The sequence below is a fragment of the Oxyura jamaicensis genome, assembly GCF_011077185.1.
Source record: "Oxyura jamaicensis isolate SHBP4307 breed ruddy duck chromosome 4 unlocalized genomic scaffold, BPBGC_Ojam_1.0 oxy4_random_OJ106461, whole genome shotgun sequence".
Taxonomy (NCBI): Eukaryota; Metazoa; Chordata; class Aves; order Anseriformes; family Anatidae; genus Oxyura; species Oxyura jamaicensis.
In genome coordinates, this window is record NW_023303887.1 from 38999 (window position 1) to 56985 (window position 17987).

At 42.8% G+C, this 17987-nt stretch overlaps 1 protein-coding gene across 2 annotated transcripts; it reads right to left on the reverse strand.

Moving 5' to 3' along the window:
• Positions 1-1911: 1911 nt before the first annotated feature.
• LOC118157252 (H(+)/Cl(-) exchange transporter 5) lies at positions 1912-17002 on the reverse strand. 2 transcript variants are annotated; one of them, XM_035311512.1, is made up of 11 exons: positions 16762-17002; positions 14597-14696; positions 12976-13160; positions 12239-12361; positions 11467-11673; positions 10711-10791; positions 9281-9823; positions 7823-8009; positions 6550-6948; positions 4270-4486; positions 1912-3237 (listed from the first exon to the last, which is right to left on the reverse strand). In XM_035311512.1, the coding sequence occupies exons 1-11, from the start codon at positions 16885-16887 to the stop codon at positions 3147-3149; spliced, it is 2259 nt and encodes a 752-aa protein (XP_035167403.1). In that variant the 5' UTR covers positions 16888-17002; the 3' UTR covers positions 1912-3146. The 2 variants fall into 2 exon arrangements, with proteins under 2 accessions (XP_035167403.1, XP_035167404.1); XM_035311513.1 differs by lacking the exons at positions 14597-14696; positions 16762-17002 and having other exon boundaries at positions 11467-11696; positions 12976-13154.
• Positions 17003-17987: the final 985 nt, after the last annotated feature.

The window sequence follows — 17987 nt, forward strand, 5'->3', positions numbered from 1 at the left end:
CAGTAACACTGACCGTGTAATTTTGCTGAAGGTTCCCCTGTAGAAAACTACAGCTCAGAAACAGGGCTGGAGCTGAAATGAGTATTTTTGCTAGGTGGAAACCACTTCCATTGGTTTTATGTGGTCAGCAGGTTTTCACTTGCAGAGCAGCTATGAAATCACTCTGAGCTTCTATTTTCACCTTACCCACGTGTACCAGACCTCCATTTGTTCAACTATGTTCTCGTTCACCAAAAAAATATAAATAAATACATCTGTTTTCACACTAAAAAGATGCAAAAGTGGAGAAATGCGTTCAATAAGAGGAAAGTTCCTCTTCAGAAGCTTGCCAATAAAGGCCTTTTACTATTGCAAAACTTTATTTGCCCATCTTAATCATGTTTGGTTTGGCATTGTGAGGACTTGAAACCCTGCCTCCATCATAGACTCAACTTCTCTAAAACTCTGCCAGACTTTCCCACAAATCCTGTGTTTTCTCACACTCTCATCTTCCTGTGTATGATGTTCTCAGGCCAACCTTTCGAGGACAATTCCTCCGTAGCAGGAAGCTGTGCGATAGGCACACTGATGGCTCTTTGTCCCCTCCTACCCACAACACTACCCTCAGAAACCCTAAAATTCATTTTGCAGCTTCTTGCTGCCATGCTCCCGTCCCCACACAACACGCTGGCTGTGGTCTCCTCCAAAAGTTTGCTCTCTCTGACCTGCCAATTTCCACCGCAGCTTCTCCTTTGGAAGCAGGGCACGAGCCAGCTGTGACACTCCAGCCTGCGACTGGGTTTTCCTGCCAGCAGCTCTTGCAGTTACCTGACACGCGGGACTAAGGCTACTGCAGCCTTCCCACAAGCAGTCCCTCCCCTTCCCTCCTCTGATAAGAGCACTTACCACAGTGACCGAGTCTAGCATTACACGTTAATGACTGTTAGAGAAATAAGCTGTCACGTACTGCAGATCTAATTATAACAGGGTCTTCATTTTTCCAGCTCCAGACTTCCTGCATCTTGCAAAGTAAGCAAAAAAAAAAAAAGGCACAAAACAGAAGCTTACGTCTTCCTGGTGTCCCACACGTGCCGAAGAGAACAAAGCTTTCTGAACAGCATGCAACGGGCACCGCTAGCCTCCTTCAGTGCAGACAGCCTCTGCAGGAAGCCTGCAAGGAAAAGAGGAGGCTTCTTCCCTGAGACCCAGGCTCATAGAGCATCCTTCTTACTGGCAAGTGGGGGACAACCCTCTCAGGACGGGGCAAAAGCAGTTAAAGGCACAGCTTCTGCCACCACCAGACAGAGCCTGCTGACAGTCATAGCAGAGAAAGAATGCAAAGCACTTCAAGTTGTGAGCATCTTATGGGCACATGGTAGTCCTTGTTTCGAGTCTAAGATGTCTCAAAAACCACTTGCTGCCATACAAAAACACCACAAAGTTGTGGCATTTGCTTTATAAACATAAGATATTTCATCCATTGTTATCATCTTGGCTTGATTCAGCTCTAAGCCATACAAGAACTCAAGTGGCAGGTATCACCTCACTACCATGTTGAAGTAGTGGCAACAGGTACTTGACGTTGGATGGCTTTGAAAAAATAAGCTGGCTTTTGCTCCAAGTACAGATGAGGAATATATTTATATTTAAGAGAGCCTAAGACTGAGAAAATCTCTAGCCATCTCTGGTCAGGAGCCCCACTTGGCCTCAGAAGCAGTTTATCCTGCACAGAAGCAGCAGCCCCTACTCATTTGTCATTACTCAACAGGTCAGCTCCTACCCCGGCCCCCCCTGCACTGATGGTGGTGAACCAGAAGTCAAAGGGAGCTGTTTCCATTGACAAGCCTCAGCCAGAGACAACAAATGAAGTCTGCTTTAGACAGAAGCCACAATAACACTGATCTCCAAAAGGAATTTATATACGCTCAGAACTCCAGTTAACTGTCACAATTTTATTAACAGAAAATTAATTGGAACAGGGATTCAAGGAGCACAGACTTGGAACGGAGCAACTCTCAGGAACAAGTTATGTTGCTGACAGTTGTCAGGCAGGGTTCTTATTGCATAGTTAGTGAAACAAGAGACATCGAGTGGCAAACATACATAAAGTGGCAGTGTTCTCAATCCTAGAGCCAGGATCCGAGCCTGAGTTTGGTGCAGGGCTGAAGAGAGTAGCAGGGAACAAAAAAAAAATGCATCCATGTAAACATTCCGGGCCCAGGAGTCTCCATTAAGACATCCTCAGCAACATAAGACACTGCTGATTAAGGAAGAGGTCAGTTGCACAATAACTAATATGATCAGACTTTACTTAGAAGTGCAGTAAAGCCAGGGCTTTAGGATTCAGTCTTTGCAATTTTAATTACATGCTCAAAAGAAATCAAGAAGAAATCCTTATGCATATATCTAAAAAAAAGGGAGCATGACAAGAATACAACTGTTAACTCTTCCTGTCTCCTACTCAGGATTCTCCTAGCAAGCTAGCATTAGAGTAATTAAATACATTCACAGAAGATTAATCAAAATAAACTCTTCTCAATTGAAAAGTGAACCCAGTCTTATGAAGACTGGTCTTCTGGGGGACTTTTTTCCTTCTCTCAGCAAAACATTCTGAGCTAGCCAATATCGGTAATTGAGGAGTTGAGCTCTTCAGAACCACCTGACAATTTTATAAGGGCTTTTTTTTTTTTTTTTTTTTGACTGTACAAGGTTCTTATTTTCACTAATTGGCTCACTGGAAATACACTGCCCCTGAGTTACAACTGTATCCTTCCGCCACCACCTTAATACTGTGTGCAAAAATCATCTGCCTTCAGAATTTCTGAAGGTATACACCTTGTCTTTCCTCCCCACATTAGTAACAAGAATTCAGATAAAGTAAAAAGAAGAGAGTTCTGTAGCATTTTGCTTTTACTTCTTCATGGAATCTTTCCAATGCAACTTCACAAAAGCAAATGTAGTCTTTTTTTCTTCTAAAAAGAAGATTAATTTTCCACAGACTATGTAGTGCAATTGGTTATCTTGTAGAAAAAAAAAATATCTTCTTCAGCTCCATGAAAGGAAATGCTGAAATTAGTTCCAAGGTCCCAGTAAAAATAGGAAAGAATATCCAGTTTCTTCTATAAAGTTTCTTTTGTGTATAACACACAACACCTACTAGTCTGCCATTAATTGAAGAGTATAGAATCTGGGTCCTGGTTAGCCAGCTGTGCAATGTGCTTTAGTACATCCTTTTTGGTAATGATTCCAAGTAGCTTCCTGAAAAATTAAAACACATTTTTTCAGTGCATCAACATCCAATGAACATATCCTTGCTCTTGCATAGCTTCTCATATGACAGTTTTAACTCCTTGCAGTAGCTCCAGCACTTGTTTGGATCACAACGCTGACACTCCATGCAAAGTGCAATGCTTATAAGCCCAAACAGACACTATCAGTATTTTATACTGAAAAAGGTAAAACTTATAACCAAGACACAATTTTTATTAACACCCTTCTCCAAAACGATCGACCTAAATGTCCAGGACTGCATTTTAAGTGCTGGTAGTCTCAATACCTACACTTTCATAAGTATAACCGATCGGTCATGATAGGTACTAAGGAGCTAAACCCAACTTCCGCCAGGAAGCACTGTATGACAAAGCCATTTTTTATCTGAAACTGAAATGATCTGAATGGCATCACAGTGAAGAAGAGGGAGAGAATCCCTTTTTGGTCCGGTCCTTCAAGGAAGGGACCATTTGTTTTAATTCTTTACCCTTGTTCACTCCTACCTCACCAAGCTCACTGCTTCTGAATTGACACCGCAGTGAATTCAAATGGGGGCATGATACACATGACCAGATTTGCAATGGAAGAGGCCGAGCCCTTTCCATCAGTTTTAGGGAGATCAAACCCGTCACCACATGGAGCTGTCTCTGACCATTTCACTAACCTTGCAGGATTTATGTTACTCCTCCAACTGAAAAAGGTTCAGTAATTTCAGTTTTGTTTTTCCCTAGATTACTTTTGCCCTAACTGATACTCAGTTCTTCCTATCAGAGGCCTTCTCTCACTTGAAGCTCTGACTGAGACGCAGAGGTTTAATCATCAAATGGTTGAGTTGGAAGGGACCTTTAAAGTTCCAAACCCGCTGCCATCTTACTCTCCTGCAAGGAGTTTTTCCTACTATAGCTGAGCTGAACAGCTCAAGGATACCAACTAATCCAGCATTATCCACTGGGACTCAGGCCCAAAACTGCATCTACAGGTGTGTTTTTTTTTTTTTTGTTTGTTTTGTTTTTTTTTTACCCATTATGAGTAACCAGGCACTGGCGCAATCCAAGCTTGCGAAATATATCCACGACAATTTCCATGGGTGTTTGGTCCGTCACTGTAAAAGGACTGAGATCCAGGATGCTCCTGAGTTTCAGCATAGAGGGGAAGCTTGGAGGCAGTGGAGGAGAGTGGTCAGTGAAATAAATAATCGAGGTGCTCACAATTCCATCCTGCTTCTTCCGGGCATTTTCTAGAAGAATAAATATTTGATTAAATAACCTTTCCTTTTCTAAGTTGAAGAACATATCCTTTTCTCTCTGCCACATTGGAATGGCTTTAGAAGTCCATTCCTTCACTTCACTTGCACTGTTTCTCAAAACATGTAACTGATGACCCAAGCAGGCAGTGAAATGATTTGTACTTTTACCAGTCACGGATTTGGGACCTGTGCAGGGTAGCTGACTAATAAAATAATGCTTAACCTACTGGCTCAGGCTCCACATCCCCTGACCAGGGTCAAGAACAGAAAAAAAAATCAACACGGTGTTGAGTACCTGACAACATTCAGGTATTTGCAATAGTGCCTACTCCTGCTACATGGGCAATTTGGATGTCTGCTGTATTGCAGCTTCAATTTGATATTCACATTCCAGGACTCACTGGGTAGGGAATGACTTGGCCTCCAAACACCAGACTGATATTCAGAGCTGTTAAAAGCTAACTCCCATTTTCCATGCAACCTGAATAAAAAAAATTACTTTTAAGGAGTCCCAAGAGATTCAGAACAAGGCAAACCTTGCCTTTGTCATACGCGTTTGACCAGATACTTATCAGAAAAGCAATACTTACATACTCCAGAAGAATATATTGTATGCAAAACTGACACTGACAATTTACCTAAGCGGGAACACACAGGCTTGTTTCATAGCTGCAAGCAACTTAATTATAGAAACTACTCTAATTGTGCCATGGTACAACCCCAGCTCAGCACCAAAAATTCTAACCTTCCATACAGGGAAGTATCAAGCTTGAGCTAAGACATCACATTAAACCACACATCGGAGATCACACCACTGAGCTCAGACGTGTTCAGTCCTTAATAATCACGCTGTTTCCGTGGTCACTTTCTGCTTCTGTCCAAGGTCTCTCACCTGCTCTCTTTCACCAGCATTTGTGTGTCCCCAAAGAGAGCCAGAACAGGGGACCGATCTGCAGGAAGCTAATTGAGCAATGACTGAGATAAGTATACAGCTGGATCAGGTCTTCCATCCAGCTCACCACGGGGCTTGCATGGACTCTGCCTGGCGACGGCGTAAGGAAATGTGTGAGTAGGCATGGGAGCAACTCCAAGCTTAGCATAGATGCTTGGAGCCTGAGGTCCAGCTGAATACAATCTATACAGACTAAACAGGCACGGAGCATGGATCTCGACTCCCTTAAGCCCAATCTTCATTACAGAGCAAGTGCATTTTTTTTTTTTAAAGACTTGCATGCCAATGTACTCCTCAACCCTAACACACAGATTTCTCCTGCTTCGTCAACAGAAGAAACACTGCCTCACACAACCAGCAAGAGACAACATGATCACAACTTGTACTCAAGCCTCATGTTTGCAAACATTACTTACAGGCTTCTAAGCAATATGTGAGGAAGAGGAACCTAACTGTGCCCTAATAATTGTAAAATACAATGCTGTTTCCAAAGGAACTCAATTCTCACGTCACAGATGAAAACTGCACGTGAGAGATGCCAGGACAGTGTCTGCCAAGTTCTGCCAGCACCACACATCAACTGCCTCAGAACAATGCTGGAGCACATGTGAAATGAGCAATGACTGGGATGGCTTTCAGTAGTGCAGAGAAAGGAAAGACTCTCCTCAAACATCAGTATCAATATTTACAGGTTTGATAGCACCAGCACCACCTCAGAAGTGACCCAACATTCAGTACACGGACCAGACTTTTTACTCTAATTAAATAAAATAAGGTTTGAGACATTGACCGTTAAGAAAGCCTTCTGCAGAGCCATCCAAAAAGAAAAGGTGGCTTAGATCTTGCTGACAAGAAGTCTCATACTTCACAAGATTTTTGCAGGTAGTACGGCCCTTATAATTGCAATAGACAAGCCATGCTGTCCCTTCACACTCAAGACATGCAAACCTCACGCTACAGGGGGATGGAGATGTAGGCTTCCATAAGTATATCCACCATCACCACTGAGTGTTTACATTTGTTAAGTCAATTACAGTTGGTGCCATTTAAGGCCTCTAACTGCACCGCTTATCTGCATAGCATCTTGCCTTCCTGCACTTACCGATTGAAATGATGAGGTCTCTCCTGAGAACAAATCCTACGAGTCTTTGGGACTCCCGTGACACCACCACTGGGTAGCCACTGTACGTAGTTTCGTTGATTATGGTCTCAACATCTTCTACTGTCATGCTGTCCTGAGTAATGACAGTCAGAGGAGGATCGTTCCTCCGTGGTCTCATTACATCCATTGCAAGTGTCTTGTGCGAGAACTCCTCCTTGGCTTCCAAAAAAGGGTAGCCATTGAGACGAATGTGGGCATCGTAAATGCCTTCCCGCCCAATAGCATCAGCCATCCACTTGCTGGTCATGGCTGCTGCCATCAGAGGAACTATGTATTCCAGTCCACCCGTGAGCTCAAACATAATGACCACTAGCGACACAGTCATTCGGGTCACCCCTCCTACAAACAGAACACAGGAAGACAGAAGACATTAACATGTTTTGGGGGATTTCCAACCAATAGAGCTGACAGCTCCTACAGCTGTCCTCCACCAATGCATCTAGACAACGCGTTATATCAGTAAAAGGTTGCACTGTTAGACTCCTAGCTACAAAATAAGCGTCACATTCAGCATTGTAATGGAAGCCAAACATGAACAGAACATACTGTTAAAACCATCTGTCTGCTCCAAAATACCATGCTTATTATGGGCCCTTCTGCTTCTTTTTTTTGGGTCCCTTTGAGAAGGAACCTTGAAAGGCCATGTTCATTTCAAATCAGGTTATAAGAAATACCCTAGAGTCACGTGTCCTTGGATAGCACATCTTCTGAACGACAGAGATCCATGAACGATGTGGTATGTCTGTCCAAAACTTACTTCTTAAGACTATATATCAATGAAATACTTCACAATGACAATTTGCTGGGAAGGTCATCCCATTAATTAAATACAAAAGAAAGTGAGCTAGCTGCAGAAGAGTCTGCCATGCCCTGTACATGTGCCTTATGCATGTACACTGATAAACAGATTTATGGACTGATCCCTATGATAGGCCATGCAAAAGAGACAAGTGGCATCTTGACATCCTCCAGCTACTATCATTAATTTTCCTAACAACGTGGCTTCCCTACACAGGAATCTAAAGTCCCTGGACAGTCTCATTTGTTCTAGCTGCATATTCAGGAGATTCCCCATGGAAACCTATCGTCCAATGATAGGCTGGTGCTGGTAAAAGAATGCAAATAGGATCAGAAACACATTATAAGTTCTACTACAAAGTAGACCAAACACCCAAACATGCAGCCTGGACTTCAGAAGAAATCTGTTGCTTACCTAGACATGCTGCAGCCCCAACCATTGCATATAGGCCTGGAGTGATACAGTCAGCTCCTTGACTGCACCAGCCACTGAAGATGACCCAGTCATGGTGGTAAAAGGCCAGCTGCTCCATTGCTACTCCTAACAATCTTCCTGCTATAGCACCAACTGCCATGCTTGGGATGAAGAGCCCTGAAGGGACCTATGAAAAAACACATCAGTGAATAAGGCATTTCTGATGGAGGCAGTATTCAAAGACTAGTGACAGAAGTTCAAACAAGACTGATTTAGAGGTTATCCTAAAGTTAAAACTGGCATGGATGCCATGCTCCATCATCTTTGCCCTTCCTGCACCAAAAAAGGTGTTTCCTCCTTGTATCCTTGGAGGAAACAAGGGACAGCACTGGGTATGCCAAATGCTGTCCTCACCGAACGAAACAAAGCATGCTCAAAAACCTCTGTAACAGAGTTTGAATTGTTTGCATTTACTTCTTTATGAGCAGGAGAAAGACCCACACTACAGTTCAGTGTGAAATAGAATAGACTTTTTTTTTTTTTCAAAATTTTCCTAAAAAGCAAGTTTATTTCCTAGAATAATAACACAAAGTTTCATTTGCACACCACTAACACTCTCCTGTGCCTTTCCAACTAACTGAGTACTTGTACTTATTTATGAAATACACACGATCCTTCAAAGTGAGAGCGCCTGTTATTAGCATATTAGTGATACCACATAGTAAACTCACTGCCAGCAAGTTTCACCTCTGCACTTCATCTGTTTCTGGATTTCGAAAGCTCCTAGTCTTTGAAGTGAGAGAATCTCCCCCGTGTGCCCTTTACATATTTTTATATAGCTTTCTCATACACAGGGTATTTTTCCTCACAATTCTGATGATTGCCTTGAGTATCAGAAACAACCTCGGTGCAACAACGAGGTGCAAACCTCTGAGGTAGGGTCACCTCTTTTGGACAATCCATTCAAGGTAGTGGGGGACAGGGTAGAGACACTTAGGATCCATCTGATAAAGCCCACTGAGGGAAAGCTCAGACCTAGGCAGTACATCCACAGCTCAGGACACTGAACAGTCTGATTAATGAACAGCTATCATAAGCATTTACAAATGAGTATCTCAGTTGCTTTGCAATTAGGAAGGGGAGATATAATGGAAGCATTAAAAAGGCTTAAGTAAAGACAACTTAGAAGCAGTCAATGTTTGGAAAATGGGCCATGAATCCCTAACCTAGCAGTTTCAATGAGTGCGTGTGGTGGCCACACACAGGATAAAAGATTTCTACTGCCCTCAGTTACTCACAATGGAACAAATAATTGCCACCTATCGCCCTCTACAAAGCAGTTTCTTCTCTCTTAACAGAGCTTGGGGAGAAAAACACGTCTGTTTACTATATGGATAAAATTCTAGGGTTTCTGCATCAGATGAAAAGAACATGAGCTGCTTTACAGGTAACTCTCACCTTCATGCCAAAGGTGAAGATTGTGATGAAGACTTTCATTATAAGGGCCAAAGCCAGCTGCCACATGGCTGTGTAAACTCCTGGGCCAGCAGCTCGGTCTGGCAGGTCGTCCCCTTTGGTGCTGTTGAAGTCATTCACATACTCACAGAGCTTGGAAGAGTCCAAAATCCCACAGTCATTGAAGAGTTCAGAGATCAGCTCACTGGTGCTCATTCTGGTATACTCATTAGGGAAGGCCAGGATGGCTGTGATAGCAGTCACTACAAACACCTCCAGCACAGGGTATTTACCAAGTTTGGTTGTCTTACGTCGCCTGCACCAGGCGATGTTGCTGCGAATGAAGAAAGCTCCCCAAAGCCCACCAAATATTCCCAAAAGGACGAATGGCACAAGCTCCAGAAGATGCCATGGCATGTGAAACTCCACATAGAAGAGAACCAGGCGGCTGTTCCCAAAAGGATTGATGGAGCGCAAAGTAAACGCAGCTACCAGAGCAGCAAAGAAGGAACGCCACAGTGTCTTGAGAGGAAAATAGTAACTGACCTAAAAAGGAAAAACAAAGCAGACTCAGTCACTTGTCACTACCCTGACTGGTACCCAGTAACATCACTACTGTATGAAGTACAAGAAAGGACAGAGACTGGTGTGAAATGAGGACTGAAAGGACTGAGACTGATGTACCTTCCCCTTCAGCCAAGACTCGATTATGAGGTCCCCTCTGTACAGACTACAATGACCAGGATGGATCCTGGTGTGCATACTCGCAGCAAACGCCCTCTATGATTCCTGAAGCGTAGATGATTTACTCGGATAATAAAAGTTGCTACAAATCACCTATGAGCTGAAACCAGAGAAGTATTTGTCTTTCATGCTCTGCATGGTCCAGAAGTGCCAAACAATGGCGTTTGCCATAGTAGCTGAGCACGACTATTGCTCAGCTGAGCAAAACCATCCCACTCTTTCTCTGAGTTAGGCCCTGAAGCCAGAAATGGTGATCCGTTTCCCGTCTGGATCAAAAGAACATTAGAACTTACTTGGTAAGAAAGAGAGTTTGATAAGCAAGGTAAGTTTGTTCTGAGGTACTCTGAGACAGAGCTGTCTGGTGAGAATGGACATATGGAATGACAGAGGCTGTGGTTGTGAGCAGTCAGTGTTGCTGAGCATGGACAGATCGGGGAAAAACAGCAGGTTTACTTTAAAGCCAGAGATATACATCATTCAAAATAAATTCTACAGTATTCATAAGAATTACCTGAAACCCCAGTAAAGTTTAGGTTGCCTGGCAGACCTTGTAAATACACCACCAATCAGTATTCAACAGTCTCCTTTCCACACCCAAGCAGTTATGAGTGGACTGTATTTTAAAACCAGCGGGGTCAGCTCTTGCAATAAAACAGCTCACCAGAGCTAATAGAAAATGCTGGTGTTACCTCTTCCAGACTAAAGAGCACTCCTCCAATCGGTGCACCAAAAGCTACAGACACACCAGCAGCTGCAGCTGCTGATAAAACCTGTGAAAGAAACTGAAGTCAGTCACACATTTTCAGCTTCCCCCTCAAATCCTTTCCCTTTTTTTTGTTGGATGTCTACTTAAACGTGTGCAATTTTTATCTCCAATGATTGCAGAATAAGCTAATGTCTGACTTGTTTTAAAGACAACAGGGAAAAGATGGACTGAGCTAACTCCCTGAGAAATATTCTAGATGATCTTGGAGGTCTTTTCCAACCTTAATGATTCTATTGCAATTCACAAATAGCTTAAAAAAGCATTACCTTTTAAACAGTTCCACCCTTAAATCAGTTTGCAATTACCTTGTTCTTTTTTATCTGATTTCATGCTACTCTTGAACCCTAGATAAAGCTTTACTAAAACAGAACAGCAGTACTTCCACTTCCCAGAACATGTCTTTTGCTACATTTGCCTGCCTCACATCTGTACCCTTTATCAGAAGAGATCAACAAAGCAGATCTAGAGATGTCGTGAAGACATCCAAAACCTTGCCTGCTCACTGTGTGGATTCTGTCATTGCTGCGTTTAACAGAAGATAAGCTGGCCAATACTTCTACACATTTCACACTAATCATTCTCCAGTGACTTGTCCATAAAAAACTTACATCATGAGTGAACACTTATGAGCTTTCCCATGCTATCTCAGCAGTTTAACAATAACACAGTATGTTTTTACCTCTCTGCGCTTGGCTTCATTCTTCCTGTACTTGGTGAAGAGATGACACAAGATATTTCCACAGCAGCAGGCAACATGCACCAGGGGGCCCTCTTTTCCCAAGCTCAGGCCAGAGGACACCGCCAACACTAAGGTAATGGTTTTGATGATCAGCGTCCACTTGCCCAAGTAGCCTCTAATGATGAAACCACTTAAGATAGTTTTGATCTGGAAGTCAAGCACACAGAGCTCTACAGGCTTTCATTCAAGTCCTGGTCAGAGCTCCCATTTTACTAGGTTCTCCCAGACCTGCCTTCAGCTTTCCCCTACGGCTTTCACAGTCCCTCCCAAGCTATCAAAAGTAAAATACAGTCAGTAAAAATACCTCTATATGCAAAGACAGAAGGTGCCCTTTACAGAAGGTGCCCTTTGAGTCCTTCCTTCAGGACTGCTTTTCCTACTGAAAAATAATCTGATGCTGCTTTTGCAGTCTTCCACAAATGGTGCACTTTTTTTTTGTACCTCTTGTAGCTTGCATTTACTTTTGGAAAATTATAGTTTTTAAAGGGATTCTATGGAGACTTAAGTACTAGACATGTTTCAGGAATAAAGTTTGGAGAAAAAAAGCATATATTAAGCCACCATATGTTTCTAGAATATAAGGAAGTATTATTCCATAGCAAGAAAGCATAATCTTTGGATGGTGGATCCCTAGCCCACCTTAAAACAAACTAACACCACCACCACACCCCCCCACCCCCCAAAAAAAAAACCAAAAACCTTTCATTCTTACCTCTGGAATTCCTGAGCCGCAGGCATAAGGAGCAAAGCCCTTCACAAGTAACACAGCAAGAAGGGAGAATAACAAAGCCCAGATAACATACATCAAGTAGTTGAGAATATATGCAAAAGCCCCCTGTAATGCAGAGAAAGTTAACCAATTTGTATCACTTAACTGATATTGCGACAAACCAGGACACTGAAGCAAGTGCACAGAAATAGCAGGTAATCTCAAATACAGTTATCATCAGCCAAAAATAACAGGAATCGTAATAAGACTGCAGTTCTAAGGACAAGTTAGGTTTGCTGGGTTACAGGAATGTGAGCCAACCATACTTCCGAAGACCACTTTATAAAGTGGCAAACAAGTTGTACAAATACTGTCCCAGTCAAGCTGGCTGCTCCACTGGATAGAACTGCCAGAACTTGGTTCTATCCAGAACACAGGACTTGAGCTTGTCTGGCATTCCTTTAAAGCGTTCATGGGCAAAAACATTCTCTAAGCAGTAAGTCTCAAACACAACTAAAGCAGTACACTTGTAAATGTGTCAATGTTTTGCTTCCCCACTGAGGAAGATACATAAGTAACTTGTTTATTTAGACCCCTCAAAGACCTCAACATTCAAAGTTAAGTCACCGAAATATCTTCAGTTAGCACTTCTGGCATATACATACAGATCATACCAAGAGACAATGCAGGCTGGGGAAATGGGACATTCAGCAGCAGAAGTAGTTCTGGGCACACATTACCTCTCCATGGCCAATAATAAGCTGTGACCAGCTCTTCCATTCAGGACATTTGTCTCTGTCTGTAAAGGTAGTGTTGGATTTCCAGCAGCAGTGTTCATGGTTAAACCAGAAGCCTGCTAAACACACTCCTTCTTTCAAATCTGTCATCCAGTGGGCAGAAATGTCTATTAGACCTGCTAAGGAACCTGGTTAAAAAAAAATAAAACAAAGGTGAAAACTTAATAACCATCTTATGCAGACTCACATATCTGAAGGTTACAGTCTGCCCCTACTTTGACTCACCTACCAGCAAACAGAGCAGCACTGATATTTTTGCCTACAATTAACTTTTATTCTTAAGAGGGCTAAAGGGAAGATTTGCTTAAGCACACATTGAAGAGAGTAGGTCACAAAAAGTGTGGCTAACAACATTTCCAAGGTTGGCCCCAGCAAACTGCATTAAAACCTATATTCTAAGTCACTAGAAATTAATTCCTCTCAATTAGACTGAACAACCACATATTAAATATATCATGGCAAGTAGTCAGAGGCAAGGAGGGATTTGTCATGTTTCTCAAGAACATAAAACATGCACTGGTCTCCAGCACAAGAGCTGAAATCCACAAGTTACACTAACAATGCTGAGACTGTGCAAGGAATAGCTTTGAATTTGGAGGAAATATTTCCAATCCCAATTAAAAACAAAAACCAAACAACTAACAAAAAAACAGAGGGGAAAGTTACAACTATGCCAAATAACACAATCAGAGTCAGTAAGGAAAGTAATATACATTATAAAAAAGAAAGTTTCAAGCAATTTTATATTTTTCTGTTAGGGAAAACTATAGCCCTCCCTGCAATAAATGCTGTAATTGGCTCCGTTCTCAGGTAAAATGCCACGTCAACACAGAAGCCAGGAATACAGACCTCTGATCTGCATGATCAGAGGCTCCAGAGGCAACACTAAACATTTAGCAAATCTTCCAGTTAATGAAAAACTTGCTAGCAGCTTTCCTATGTAAATATTTAACAGAAGACTTAATTTCATCCCTCATGATGAAGGTTTAGCTGCCTTCTATCAAGAAGATTTGCATCCAACTGATTTACTACTTTTGCACTTGGGTCCAAAGTTTGCTTCTGAAATAATATAAAAGGCCTCAGCCAGTCAACCTCTGAAAGAAGCCTGACTTCCCAAGAAATACTGCTCACCTTTTATTCTTAAGTATAGTGGGGGGGAGGGGAGGGGAATAAAATCTAACACTCCTTGACATCAGCCTCTCCAGCATCAAAGAGCATTCAGCAAAAATGATTCACAGCATGATACTTCCTTCTGAACCACCATTTTGATCACCTCCATTTTGCTACCTATTATTATTTCAGAGCTCTGTACCAGCACCAGATCAAGAACAGTCCCCAGGACAGCCTTCAGCCTGAGTTTTGTATCTTGGTATTTATACGAATAAGGTCTCGGGGCATTTAAAAATAACTCTCCTTAGAATGCAAAACAGTGACAGAGCCATAAGTATCAGTGAAGCTCCTCAGCCCTTGTTTCTGGGACAAAATCTCCTGCTTTAATGATGCTAATAATCAGTAGTGATGGTACAGAACCAGGACTCAGTTTTATATTAAGGTTTGCTCTTACCTGCTAACAACCCAATAAACAGCATCAACAGCCAGCCAGAAAAAGCATCACTCACGCTGTGTATCAGGGCCCATGTTGACTCTTTACTTCTGCTGGTAATCTAGAAGAATTAAAAAATAAAATATAAAAATCCATTAGGACACTGATCTAATTCCCTGTAAATACTTTAAGAGTTACTTGGTAGCACTGTAAGCTGGAGATACACCCCTAACGTTCCCTACAACGATCGTAGTACATTCTGTTTTGAGGGACAAGAGGGAAAACGTCAGACAGTGGCTGGGTTCACAGCTGGTATAGCCCAATGCAGCTCCAATTCAGACATGAGCAAGAATTAATCAAGGATACTTCCACTCTTCCCAGCATTCAGGTAACATTTTCCTCTTAAATGTCTTTTGAATAGGAAAACAAAATCCACCCTTTATCCTTTAAAAGACGTTTCTTGTTAGCAATAACAAGTTACCAGTGACCTGACGCCACAAGCAAACGTGAATGCTCAAGGGACCCTCATAGCACTTTGCCCCCAGCAACCCACCCACGCTGCCTCACAGGTAGTGACACCACACCAGCTGGGAAGCAACCAGAAGTTGTCACCAACTTCTCGTAGTCTTCAGCTACTCCCCCAATACTTGTAATACAAACTAGGTGTTACTTTGAGCACAGCAGACTGCCAAGCACTGCTTGCCATAAATCAGCCTCCTCAGCTGGACACAAGAAGGTTACCAGGTTTCAAACCAACAGACGGTGGATGAATTATGAGTCCCGGAACCTACGTGTGCTGATTGCATTTGAAAGCGGGACTCAGAGCCACGCAAGAGGCCTCAGGCCAGCGAGCTCATGCGGCCAGGCCCTGCCAGCCTGGCTGCACCTGGCAATGGCACAAAGGGGCACGAGCAGCCTGCCCGCTGCCCTGGCACCACCATTATTCCCTGGTGACAAGGCACATTGAGGAAAACAACTAATTCTCACTAAATGAGGAAGAATCCTTTCTTCCTCAACGATTTTCATTTTTTCGTCTACATTTTGTCTTTCAAATGCCACACGCTTCATTGGCATCACTGCTACTGAATGAAGGTGGGAGTTCAAGGCCGTAGTTTTGGCCACCACCTGATATTTGTTTTTATTTGCCCAAACACATCTCTTTGACCAGCAGCAATTTCTGTCTTTACCTGATTTCAACTTCTGATAAAAAATGTCTTTATGTAGATTGTCCTTTTCCAAACGCACAATCATCTTTGACATGTCTGTGTGTGTGTACACACGTGAGAAGATTTGGAGTCTGTACTCATACTGCACAGATAGAAACAGTTATTTGGACAGTAGTTATTGGGCATGAGGCCTCTTAGTTGGGTCTGTACTTGCTCAGATTTGGGCATTATACTGTAATTCCCACACACTGAGCAGCAAGGATGGAGTTCAGCTTGTGCACTGTGACTGTTTAAGATGAATTGTTTTGTAAGGCTCAAAAATAAAATATCAAAGAATATTTTGGCACATAAACAGCAAAGCTTAGATCAGTCATCACCCTCCAAAATTTCCACCAAGGGTTTCTCATGAATCAGGAGCATGCTGGAGACATCAGTACTTTATTTAAAGCAACCTTTGTGTTCTAAGCAGATTCCTTTAACTGCAAAGAGCAATGAAGTCCCAGAAGCAGAATTTGTTCCAGTTTTCTCAAGCATGCAGTACAAACTTCAGTAGGAAGAGTATCCCATTTCTTTATCAATAAGCGATGTGTATTATGGAGTCAAGGGTGCTTATATTCTTACGTATAATCCATGGAATAGCAATATAATTCTTCTAAACAATGCATGCATCTTCCATGGCTAGGACTGTAAGTTTTGCTACACTTCAGAATTGAGCAAGTTTAATGTTGCATACAGAAATGAGTGATCAAGGCATCTAAGCCACATATCAGAAAAACATCATTAAAGCTTTTAAAATAAATAAAGCCTTGGACAGAAAAGTAGCAATGGGTAAACTGGAACACATTCAACTTCGTGTTCCTTTTCCTCAGAAGGTAGAGGCTTTCAGTTTACCCCTTACAGCAATCCCCTGGTATTTCTCGTGTAACTGGCTCCCTAGTAAGGTAATTAGAACTAAGATTAGCTCTAAGCAAGTTAATATTTCCGCCTTCAGTGCTAGCAAGGAGTAGTAAGAAATGTTACCTCTCTGTGCCTGTCCCGGTCCCTGGACTTCTCTCGCACCCAATCTATAGTGTTAAAATCTTCATAGGTCCCCACACCAGGAAGAGGTTCCTCCAGGAAATCCATCATTTTGCTTGTGCCGTTCATCTCTCCTCCATTATATGAGGAAAATCCTGATGGGGGAGTGAGGGGGGAAAATTGAGCATTTCTTAGTTTTTCCCCTTTTTAGAAAAAAACTTCAAAAGCATCTCTAAAGTACTGACTTCAGTGGAACAATACAGATTTCAGGGTACGTAAACAGCTTACGAGCTGTTCCTTCAGCTACAAGCACCAAGCAAGCGTCCCAGGGATTAACTGCTCAGCACCCATATGCACCTTCCCAGCTTCAACAGTTCATAAGGAGATAGGCTCTTTTCTGGAAAAAAATTGTTCAGGAATCAGTAAACTAGTACCTGGATGTAACTGTTCCCTAAATCCAGGGCATACTGTGGCTGTGCTCTGATGCTTGAGGGAAACAGCGGGGAAAGGAGGAAGGAGGGAAACTGAATAAATATTTAAGACTCCTACCAGAGCTGAAGGGAGTTTGGTGAGATCCAGTGCAAGAATAAAGCAGGAACCCAAACTAAGACTGTGAATGGCAGCAGGGGGAAGCAAATGACCACCTGATCCTCCCCAGCTACCACTTGAGGGGAGACAGCAGTGCGCACAAAGCAGAGGAAGCAATCGGAGCTGGAGAAGAGCCATGTTTTCCCGTCACCTGAAGAGCTTGCTGTCTCCTTTCAGGTCAAATAAACTCGGCCAATTGCAAATCACTTGACTTTGTCTAATCTGCTCCAGCCCATGATGTTGAATAGGGAAGCTCCCAAAATTTTGGTCACAAGACAATCTCTTCACGGTTAGAAGCACAGACCAAGGGTGTGGGGCAGGCATAGTGAGTGCTTGCAGAAAACTATACGTCTACAGCGTGACAAGGGCTGACCTTGTCCATCTGGAGATGCCACACAAAAGCTCCGCACAGCTTCAAACCCATGCTTCAAAGTAAAACCTCCCAAGCATCATTCCTACAGTTCCAACACCCTCTGCCAAGTAAAAAAAATATTAATTCTGGGCCCCACCACAGGAAGCGGGTTAAACCCAGCAGATTAGCGTTGTCTCTGTGTCCAGATGCCAGCCCCCCGCCGCCTTCCAGCCTATTCCTCTGCCGCACGATTCCTCCTGCCACGAGGGCCCCACTTCCAGCTCCTGTG

Bases quoted from the DNA above. Each gene is read 5' to 3' on its own strand.
- LOC118157252 (XM_035311512.1), bottom strand. From the start codon at position 16,887: ATGAACGGCACAAGCAAAATGATGGATTTCCTGGAGGAACCTCTTCCT. The intron at 14,697-16,761 runs GTAACATTTCTT...TAATTCTTCTAG, and splicing joins ACCGGGACAGGCACAGAGAG to ATTACCAGCAGAAGTAAAGA. The intron at 10,792-11,466 runs GTAAAAACATAC...TTTCTTTCACAG, and splicing joins ATGAAGCCAAGCGCAGAGAG to GTTTTATCAGCAGCTGCAGC.